At 34.7% G+C, this 11618-nt stretch overlaps 1 protein-coding gene across 1 annotated transcript in view; it reads right to left on the reverse strand.

Annotated features, from left to right (window-relative positions):
• Positions 1–11618, reverse strand: part of PTPRZ1 (protein tyrosine phosphatase receptor type Z1) — a 141373-nt gene that overhangs the window by 43805 nt on the left and 85950 nt on the right. Inside the window, exons 4-7 of the mRNA XM_035347559.1 lie at positions 10121–10282; positions 9443–9593; positions 5627–5811; positions 4680–4806 (exon numbers count right to left, since the gene is read on the reverse strand). Coding sequence (XP_035203450.1) covers positions 4680–4806; positions 5627–5811; positions 9443–9593; positions 10121–10282 — 625 coding nt within the window. The remainder of the gene's footprint in view (positions 1–4679; positions 4807–5626; positions 5812–9442; positions 9594–10120; positions 10283–11618) is intronic.

Below are 11618 nucleotides of genomic sequence, written 5' to 3' on the forward strand. Positions count from 1 at the left end.
TCCTCCAACTAATCAGAAATATGCTAACATCCTCCAACTAATCAGAAGAATCGCCCCCCGAAAAAAAAAACAACCCATTAATATAGGTTGATAAACAAATTTGTTTATTTATTCTGGAACCACGTATTGCTTATTCTAGGGCTTACATTTTAAATAGTTAAATCATTAGTTAGAAAGTTTTGAAGATATCTTTTTATATAATAGTGCATTTTAATGACAGATGAAGAAATGATAAAACAAAGACAGAAATAGGAAAAATTCCCTACATTTAAACTCAGTGAAAGTCTTTTAAAAACTTCTGATTTTTAAGTGTAGAATACACACACATCATAAACTTCTGTATTGCCTTATGTAATAAATGTAACAACAAGAAAAAAGTAAAGCCCGTTTCTTTTGTTTAAATTAGCTTTCAGATATCTACAGTTATCAGTACAAAATTAGAAAAAAGTACCCTCAAATGAAACACTGAGGATATGCTTAGTGTTTTTAGGACATAAATCACTCACAAAGACAAGTTACAAAGAAATATCATGGTTAGACCCTCACAAAGAAAGCATCACTGACCGTACGAGCTGCCATTTGTTTAAAATCCATATCCCAGCATTTTTTATTATTATTATTTTTATTTTTTTTTATAAATCCCAACCAATGTCTCTTCCACACAAGAAGATGAGAGGAGAGATATATTATTTTCATGTCCTGTGTCAGTAAAAGCAAGTAAATACCACTGGTATTAATGACACAACAAACTACTGCAGAACTTTCAGAGCTATACAGATGTTATCTGGAGAGTCAAAGTACACATTCAGATATTTAAAATACAGTTCTATTAACAAATGAAAAATTGGTAAGTAAAAGTTGGACTTTCATCAAAACTGATTAAGCACTATGTATGTGATTTACTTCACTTTCAATGGAGGCTGGGAAGCTACAACAGGTAGGGCAGGTACTGGCTTTCACTAATTGGAAACAGATTGGAAAAAGTTCACCTGTGCATACACACTTTATCACAAGTTGAAATGCTGACACCTGAACAGTTTAGGAATAAAACAATGTGCAGAAGTCTCAAATATGATCATCTGTGGGATGTCATATCAGGTATCTTGAGGCTTCCACGAATTAAAATGATTTTAGAAATCAACAGGGGGGACAGAGAATGACAGAGAGTAGCTAGAAAGCACTGGCAAGAAGCCTGGGAAGCTTGCTTTACACCCTGGTTGAGGACCACACAGGGCGGGGAGAAAGCACTCTTCCCTTGCAAGCATCTCAGAAGGAGAAGGCTAAAACAATGATCGTGAGTTTTCTGAACACCAGGTTCGTGTACTGAAACTTCCCTCTTTAAGAGTGGCCACTCCAAGGGCTGAATTCTTTCCAGAAAAGGGCCCACCTAATGTTTCCACATGTCTCATGCCTCCTTTTAACTTTTAATGTGAAGATTAATTGATCTGGAGGTGACTGCAGTGATTTTCACCTTAATTAAACTGGCTTACTCAGTAATTCTTGAATATGAAACTTTTAGTGTATGCTTTATGTGAGTCAATTTTATTTCATGTCTTCATGGTGAAGATAACTTTTCTTTCATAAATTCACAAGCAGGAGCTCCAAGAAATCCCCTTTTGCCTCAAGATCTATAAAGCAGATCACAAAACCAATTCGATGTTATAGCTGTAATCATCAAGTAGCTCTGAACAAATCTTTCTCATAAGATATTACATTTTAATATCTCTGTTTTTTCATATTTGCAATATTAAATATGAAAATATTTGCTATATTTACAGCAGTTAATTCTGATGCAAATAATTAGTAAAAATAAGTATGTAAATACACATTAATATTAGAAATGAATGGAAGTTTTCATGTATTTCTTTATTTTCATGTTAAAATTATATCCAGAGCTAAGACAGTATTTATAAAAGTATCTGTAGAGCAATGCACACCCCTATCAATCATACTAATTATATGGGAAGGATTTTTCCCTGAACTTTCCTCATTCAACACTTTCAGATATACCACTGTTGAAGTGTCAAACTAAACACAAAGCACATTTAATAACTTTGTGTCAGTGTCAGCTAGGAAACATCACAAAGTAATAGCTTTTATGAAACCTGTAGAATATTTATTTTAGTATTTTGTTTTTAATTATAAGCTTCTCTCTCTCTCTCTCTCTCTCTCTCCTCTCTCTCTCTCTCTCTTTTTTTTTTTTTTTCTTTCTTTTAACTTACAATGTCCTTGAAAGACTTAATTTGATCTGAAATAACCTCCCTCAATTTTGAAGCTTTTGCAAATTAAAGGAAAAACCTTAGGCAGACCTGAAACTGTTACAGATTTTCAGAACTGCCTGAAATTTGAAACAAACAAACAAACAAACAAACAACAACCAGGTGTTTATATAGCTATGATATGCGTAATGTTTAACTCTCCTCTTTACAATTATTTATTTTGAAAAAAAAAAAAAAAAAAGAAAACTTGGGATAAGAAAGCTTGCATACATTCATTTTCTCCAATGCACATTAAGGAGACATATTTAAACGTTTAAATGGCAGAAAACACAAAAATACAATTTTTCAAAGTTACGCTAACCTGTTCATACTTTCATACTGCAGATAGATACATCTTTATATTATTTTTCCACTTTGGAATCCTTACACCATACCTGCTCTTTCTTTAATAAAAATAAATAAGTGTAAAAAATTATTTTTATAGGCTGGAGAATATCAAACCTTCACTCAGAACTGCTAAATATAAAATTTATTGCACCAAAATCTCTTATCAGACAAATCTCAGAGAAATATCTGCAGAGATGCTGGAGGGTGAAATGAGTTTTCCAGTATGCAACTCCAAATCAAGGCACTTTTCCTTCTACTGCCATGAACACAAACCCACTGCTGCCCTCAGCAGAAGCACAGCAAGGATGCAGGGCTCATATCTGCACTGCTGGGCAGCTGCAGACTGCCAGACACCCCACCAGCCTCTTGCTGGGCTTGGTCTCCAGCATTATTTGCCTGCACCCCTGGTGTGCTGTGCAGTGCTGGTCTCCCAGTCCCAGATCTTGTCTCCCTGCCTACCTGTGCATCCACAGTTCCTTCCAAAGGGAGTCATGGCACATTACAGAGTGGTATGCAGCCAGGTCTGATTGATCCCTACAGCAGGGATACAATGGTAGTAGTAGGGTGGATTATCCTATTGATATTACCTACACTGGATTTGTTTTTTTTTTTTTCTTAGCTTTTGAAGCTGTTTTGGCAGCACTGTGCCAACTGCAGTTGTTGACTTTTGCTATTGTTTAATAATGACAACACTGAACTATTTATTTATCGCTCCATTCAGAAATGGATGTGGGATTGTGTAAATGAAATCTCTTCTGTGTAAATGAAATCTCATCTGAGAAAAACTTTCAAACATAAGATAAGCAAATTTTGGAGAGGAAGTGGGGAGATATAGGGACTAAAAGGCAGATAAGAAATAAACAGAAAAGTGAAATGTCAGAATGTTCTTGTGGACTGAAGAGAAATATGAAAATTCTCATAGATATTAGCATAAGAGTCCAAAAATTCTTCTCAATACATTGTGTTTGAAAGACAAGGTAGACAATTATAGAAACATTATATGTTCTATACCTGACTCTGCCTCCACTTCCTTCTGGCAATGTCATTATTGTATGCTTATTACCATTATTAATTCACTATTCATGCAGGAAAGATCATCAAAACTCATCTTTCTTCTTGGTGCAAAGGAATGGTGTTCCCCCAAAATGAAAAACCAACCTGTTTTCCCAAGTACATAACAACATTGCTAAAGACTCTGCTGTAGCTAAACAGACTTAACTAACTGTAAAACTGAACTTACACAGTCTACAAATAAACAACCAGAATCTGGGTCCTTAGATTGAAGAAAAAAAAAAAAAAAAAAAGTGGTTTGTTACATGATCAGAAAGGTTTTGTTTTGTTCCTATGATCAGTTATAGGTTTCTTAATTCACAGGGTGAATTCTGATGCTAAAATTTCCACAGAATATAAGGAATTATTAAGGACAAGATCAAGCTCCATGCTATAGTTTCACATTATTTCATATTTATCAGCAGGCATAGAAGAGGTAAATCTGGTTGTGCAATCAGTAAGATTTGTTTGTTAGGCCTTTTGATTTTTTTGCAAGGCAACATTAAGAAGCAAGGGAATTCCATCACCGCAAGTGCTTTGAAATCAAACTCCAAGTAATCATAAGTAATCAAATTTCAAAATCAATCAATATAGATTTGTAAGTCATACTTTGGGTTTCTACTTGTTTCCTTAACACTTTGCCAATGTGGTTGGATTTTGGGAGTCAGGAGGATGATTGATCCATAGAGAAATAATACCAAACATGGCTTTATTTCTCTACGTCATATTCCTAAAAAAATACACTTGTGAGATTTGAAACAAGGTGGGTATTTTTCAGAATATTTTTAGAGTTAAAAACATTAACATGCAATCTTTCATAGGTAATGTTTACAAGGAATGGGGAATTATATCATGATAAAATATCAGTAGCAAAGAACAAGCTGAAGGTTAACAGCAGTGATTTTGAAATTTAATTTTAACATATTTTGACAGTTGCACATTTTAACTGGTTTGCAAAAAAAACTACCTCACCAAATGCAGATTTCAGCTGTAAGTGATCACTAAGCTCAAAAGAACACTTACCTTGGTCCTCTAAAGGCATATCAACAATGACTTGGTCACTGTGTTTTCCATAGAGCCCATTAGAACAAACAGCAACTATCTGAAGAACATAACTTGTATTGGGCAGCAGGTTATTTAGAATAGCCCCCTAGAAGAAAAAACACATTTAATTTAACCACATTACTTGCAAAGAAAAATAAAAAATCTGGAAATGTTAATATTTTTTCATAACACACTTTTCATACAAAGCATAAAGGTCTTTTCTTTTAGGACTCTAATATAAGCTTTTTACGTTTTATTGTCAAAAACAACAACAACAACAACAAAAAAAACATTTCAGGCAACTTTGAAGAGAAATTCTTGTGAATTTTTAAATGGAGGATGCCAAACTGCATACTTATTTAATGAAGAATACTACTTTAGGTAATCAGTTTAGGTAACATGATCTCTGATAAGCTTATGAGTCTGTAAAGAGACTAACAGGAACAGATCACATACGTGAAATACCACAAAGCTGTAAATCACTAACTTAATACTTATAGCAGTATGATAATACTGATTCTCATTAGCTGCTTGTGTAGGTCATTCTTTTCAGATCACTAAGCAATGAAGTACAGATCACTATTAATTGACTGGCTAAGGAGCTCTGAGTTTTATGGCTAAGAAGCTCTGAGTTTGACATGGTCGTAACGTTTTGGTGATACTACAGGTAAATCAGAACAACAATCTGCAAAAGCTTTCTCTGATTATGACCTAAAGAGGTTTGATTGTTTGCTTGTTTGTTTGTTTAATCATCTCTGTGGCATCACAGCCCACAAATGAAGTACAGCTTCTCTTAGATGTAGCCAAATATATATATATATATATATTTACTGAATCAGTTCCCAGCTACTGTTCAATCCTATAAGATAATTTACAAGAGCTTTGCCATCACCATTTTGTATGAAACTTGAAGAGTTTACAGTTACCAAGTCCTGATACCCATCTGTCAGAAATTCATGCTTAGTCTGGTCTTCTCCATCCAATTGTTGATAAAAGACAGCAAATTTCTCAATCATGGTATCATACACAACCCGAGGTCTTTCCCATGTAACTAAAAGACTAGTATAATTCTTTGGATCAGATTGGACATTTTCAGGTTCTGAACTGCAAACTGAAAGAAAGAAAAGAAGGAATGTGTTGTTTATTAAATAGTATAAATTAATCTAATAAGAACTTGATCTATCTCCTGTCAAAACAAGTCTTTCATGTGCCCCATTTTTAGCTTTCGACTAAAATATGTGAGGTGTCATGCACTATCAAAAGAAATGGAGTTGTAAAACTAGTTTTTCAAAAGCTCGCTACTTTGGGGACTGAGACCTCTTTCCCCCACTTTTTAATACTGTACTTTGAGAAAGATTTGTATCCAGTTCCTACTAGCATTAGAAGAGCTCTCCCACCAGCTATAATAGATTGAAAGATTAAATGTAAATGTATCATACTTGAATTTCCTCTCAATGGTGTTTTAATCTTTTTATAGAAGAGTCAAAAGGCATACTGGGAGGAATAAAAACTTATTGGATTAGCTGGCAATGATTTCATAAATATCTACTGAAGAAGTGCAGTAAGAGGCACCAACAGGTTGCTTGTTTGTTTATTATTATTATTATTTTTGGATGCAACATAACCAAAAAGTCTGAATCCAGTCTATATCCCTTGCCCTTTCATACCATCTTCCAATGAGAACCTCCTTTGCCTTATTTTGGCTTGGAAACCATGTATAAATAGCAAAGGATCTTTAAAGAAGTGGGGAGGAGGAGGTATGAGGCAGCTTGGGTTTGGCAAAGCGGGAATGCTCTTCAGACCTTTTCAGCCTGCTCCCATTACTATGTCCTGAGCATTGCTCTGGATATCTCAGCCTGGTGAAGTCCTGGGCCTGTCCCATGTACACCTTCCTGGTGAGCCTGGACCTTGCCCTCCAGGCAAAATCTGCCTAGGCAGCTACTATTGCAAGTTTTCCAGTCTTTCTCTTCCAATACATTTTTCATCTTATTCAAGTAAGCGGAATCTTCCAATATATTTCTAGATGTATATATGTACTGATTACCAGTTTGCTAGAAATGTACCAAGATTCTGTCATTTGTTATTTAAATCACCCAAGTATCTGTGTGTGGATTAAATATAATATGCAAGGTCAAGATAAATTAATCTGTGTGACTAAACCAGCAGAAAATGTAAATTATTTGGCACAAGATCACTGAAAAATGACTAATAGGCTGTGATATATGAAAAAATAAAGCAAAACAATATACAGCTGCATTGTTCATGGCTGCTTTGTTTTTGAGTTGAAACTCTGTTTTCCTCCCTTGGTCTCATCATCCTGTCTGCTGGTGTTAGACATAGAAATGATGAATGGAAGTGGCTGTAAAAAGTGTTCACTAATTTTTGGCTCCCAAGTTGACACCATAGCAAGTAGGTATCTTGGAATGAGGGCCAAGAATGAAACTACGTGTTTTAAGCATTTTGGTTCAAATGCTGAGACTGGATTTGTGCCTCTCCCCTAGCTTTTAGAATTTCCTTTTGCCTGTACTCAATTTCCTTTTCTATGTGCTTTAATACGCGTTGAGAAAGAATATTATTCAGTCTATTGCTTCTTTTATTACCTCATTTCTATTGCTCTATTTCATCTATTAAACTAGTCAAAATTACTGATCAGAGTACACAAAGTTTACAATTTAATTAAATTTTGCATATTAAAATGAGTGGATGAATATATTTTATTAGAAATTTTTAACTTGACTTTTGCACGAGTAATTATGTAATTATTCCCTATTTGGAAAAAATGAGGAAACATTTTTCAAATCTAAGAACATGTGTAAAAACGACTGTGAGTATCTAGCAAAAAGCAAGTAAAAGAACTACTCTAATTAAGAAAGCAAGAGGTGTAGACTTTTTGGAGCTCTCTTAAAGGAAGCAAACTCCATGATACTACAATGCTTTTGGATGGCAATACTACATTTTGAAAGGAAGAAAACTCTTTAATTAATTTTGTAATTCACCACTTGAACACAGGAGGGCACTCAAAACACAATATTTTGAAAACCAAATTTCTTCCACTTTGTATGCCGGTGGGACGTTCTGAGAACTACTTAATGGAAGATATGCAGCATTTTGCGTGTGTGTCTGTGTGTGAGAGAGCTAACAGTAGAAGCAGTATTAGTCTATGTAATTTAGTTTGAATTGTATAGCTTACTGGGCTTTGAAACCACCAAGCTATATCTTGGACATACCATTTTATTCATTATACTGAATTATTTTAATTGAAGTAAAGAAATAGCAAATTTAAAAATATAAATAAATTTTCAAGTTGCATACATTTCATTCTACTACTGAAACTAGTCATGCCAGCTCATTTCCACCAGATGGCATAAGTAAATCATTAGACCAGAAAAGATGATTCCCTTCTGAATTCTGAGAATTAAGGCAGAAAATAAACTTTTTTTTTTTTTTTTTTATGATTGAATCAAAATATTCATATATTCATAATTTGGTAGGTGTTTAAATTAACTCTCCAAGCAATGTGTTTTTTTTTTTTTTGGTAATATAAGTACAAAGTTTCCTCCTGACCCAAACTCAAATTACAATTTTTTCTCTGCTATCCATTTTCCTCCCTTCCTCATTTGTTTATGAGTGAATCTGATTCTGAAATCTTAGACTATGGTTAGACCTTAGACTAAGGTTAATTAGATATTATAAAACTTTTAAAGCTGAAAGATTGGAGTCTTCAATATGATTTTGTTTACTATTTTATTTTCTGTGTTCTTCCAGCTATGTTCTTTGAAGAAAATGAGTACAGACACTACAAGAAAGAAAGTTTCATTCTTTTGATGCTTGTCTTGTTCCTTTCAGCAGTGACCAACTGTATTCCTGCATGACAGTTATCTGCACCTTATTGCACACTGATTCCTTCCCAAGCTGGTGTCTCTTGCCCTTCTTCAAAAGCCTTTTCATCTGTTATCTTGCCTGTGCTGCTCCCTTCCCAAGACAGTCTTAGTAACAGTGAGGTACTTTGGTCCTCACTACTCCCATTCCCCTCAAGAGCCTGGGAAAAGCCAGGAGGTCATGTATCAATTTATTTAATGAAAGACTTCTACTCTGATATTAAGGTTTTGAAAATCTGAGTACAGACACTACAAGAAAGAAAGTTTTTGAGTCTCTTCTAGTCTGAAGTCAGAGATATTCAACTGGATTATTTATTTATTTATGTATTAAGTCTCAAAGCAGCAAAATACAATTAATGGGAAGCTGGAGTTCTCTTCCAGCCCCTGCTGGAATTTTAGGTACAAAAGAGACCAGAATCTGGCTTTTGGGATTCTCTCAATTTATCATTTTCTCAGTAGCCTATGTGAAATGAATTTGGTGATTTCAATCCAACTTCTATTGAAAAAGCATCCACATTACACAACTAAGAATCAAATGGGTTTGTAAAACAAAATCCTCTTGCAACCCCTGAAAAGGCAGCTTTGTTTAGGTCTGAAATGCATTAAAAGGGCAGTGCAAGAAAGCTTGAACTGATGTGATCTTCACTGAATGTTTGGTTGAGACAAGCATTTAATTTTCCACTCCATTTAATCTGACATGTTTTATGATTGGTAGTTTTTTCTCTGAAGTGATACATTTCTGAATAATAATAGAGTGCACTACTTTCTACACAATTTAAAGTGAGTATTTTCATACCAGGATGAATCTTTTATTGAAGACTGTCTTTCAACCTGTGAAGAGAGGAATGACTATTCAGTAAATACCTGCTTCATGAATTTCTTCTTGTCCAGTGTATGAGGAAAACACTTGGCCAAAGAACTTATATTGCTGCTCTCGAAAGTTGTTTTGCAGGTAGTCCATCAGCATAACATAGCCAGACTGCTGCATTGTAAGAACTTCACAGAATACAGCTAACTAGAAGAGGTGATAAAAAATATCAGAAGTTATAACAAATTAACCACATTATTCTAACAGGCAAAAGCCCTGAGGAGAAGGCATTGGACAAACTCTCCCTGTTGAGTTCTCTCGGATGACAATGAAATTTTGCTGGTTTGTTCCAGCAGTATATCTCCACTTGCACTTCTCAATCATTCTTCTTTTGGACATGCTCTGCCTACCAGTTGGCCAGGGGAATATTGAAAGAGTACTTTGTTTTCTCTGGACCAGAAGTCCAGACAGTCTGCAGGGATGGGAAGTGTGTTTTTACTCCCCTGTAAGGTGAATAATAACTCAGAATAATTAAGTCCAGAATAAATAAAAAAAAAAAAAGAAAAAGGAAAAGATAACACGCTTAAATTGTATAAAAAAAATAAAATTAGAGAAAAGAAATGCCAGGTTGTTGGGCTGGTAATGAATGACATGAGCTTTTACCATATAAATGCTAACTGCTTTTCTCTGTTATCATGTAAAATCGTTTCATTTTAATACATTACATAAATTACCTGGTCCTCAGAAATACTAATGGTATCTTTGAACACAATCCATTCAACTGTTTCAGAGCAGGGAGGAGTTGATAGAGACCCATTATAAGTGTAATATTTGTCTGTTGCATTTGGCAAAAGGTTCAGCAAAATAAATGGTTCTAAGGCAGCCTGTTTTCCTGAAAGAAAAAGAAAAGGCAACTCATTTTTAAAAGTCAGATAATTAAAATACTGCAGAAGCAATGGATAAATAGAAATCACACTCCTGAATAGAGTTATCATTATGGAAACAAGCTAATTTTGAGATTATTCAAATATGGAGATCTGATCTCCAGAGACCAGCAAACAAACAAATTGCTGGACTTTTTCTATTTAGCTTGAATAAATATTGCTCAATAACAATGTTGTTTATTTGGGGAAGTTCTAATGGGTTACTCCAGTAATAAATAAAGTAACCATTATATTTGTTCATAAAAGCTTGTTCATCTAACGTTCCTAGTAAATGTCTGAATTCCAAATTTTTGTCTCACCCATAAATTTCAAAGAGAAAATATGTTAAATCTCTGTATTTGATCAATTTTGGTCAAGTTGTTGAGTTTCTCAAAGATCTTAACCTCCACAGAAAACCTCTGCCAGTGGAACTGTTGCTGTGACAGATCTGTGAATTGTATTGCTCATATTTGCAAAAGCAGAAATTTATTGGATCAGGGGATTTTAAAATGGTGGCAATAACAGCTTTACATAATGCAGAAAAGGATGCACAGACATCTTGCAGGAAAGTATGACCTTTCTGTTTATTGTTTTGTGAAAATAATATCACCTCTTTCAGGTCACCACTTTATCTGCTACCTTGTCAGCTGAGAGCATGAGTGATGAATTGATGAGAGTTCATCCACAGGAAGGTAAGTTCATGCTGTTGTGACAGTAGGGTCCAGCAACAGAAATTGGCAGAAATGGTACTGCCTTCCTCAAGGCAGAATTTTTCAGTTTGTGACAATTATTAATGATCTACTTTACTCACCGGTGTATCCAAAATAATACTTATTTTTCACACCTTGGAGTACTGCAGATCCTTTTATATTTTATTTCAATTTAAGTGATTTTAAATTTCTTCCTCTTTGATAAATATGAATATTTAATGAATATTCAGATTGTGCATTATCTTTTGGTTTTACGGATATATTACTTCTAGAGCCTGGGTGGATTTCTGACCTGTCCTTGTCTTCATAATTCCTTACAAATTTGGTGAGAACAGCAGGTTACATTAACATTTTATTACAAATCATTACAGAATCACAGAATTTCTAGGTTGGAAGAGACCTCAAGATCATCGCGTCCAACCTCTGACCTAACACTAACAGTCCCCACTAAACCATATCCCTAAGCTCTACATCTAAACGTCTTTTGAAGACTTCCAGGGATGGTGACTCCACCACCTCCCTGGGCAGCCTGTTCCAGTGCCTCACAACCCTTTCAGTAAAGAAGCTCTTCCTAACATCTAACCTAAAACTCCCCTGGC

The sequence above is a fragment of the Oxyura jamaicensis genome, chromosome 1 (genome assembly GCF_011077185.1).
Source record: "Oxyura jamaicensis isolate SHBP4307 breed ruddy duck chromosome 1, BPBGC_Ojam_1.0, whole genome shotgun sequence".
NCBI lineage: Eukaryota > Metazoa > Chordata > Aves > Anseriformes > Anatidae > Oxyura > Oxyura jamaicensis.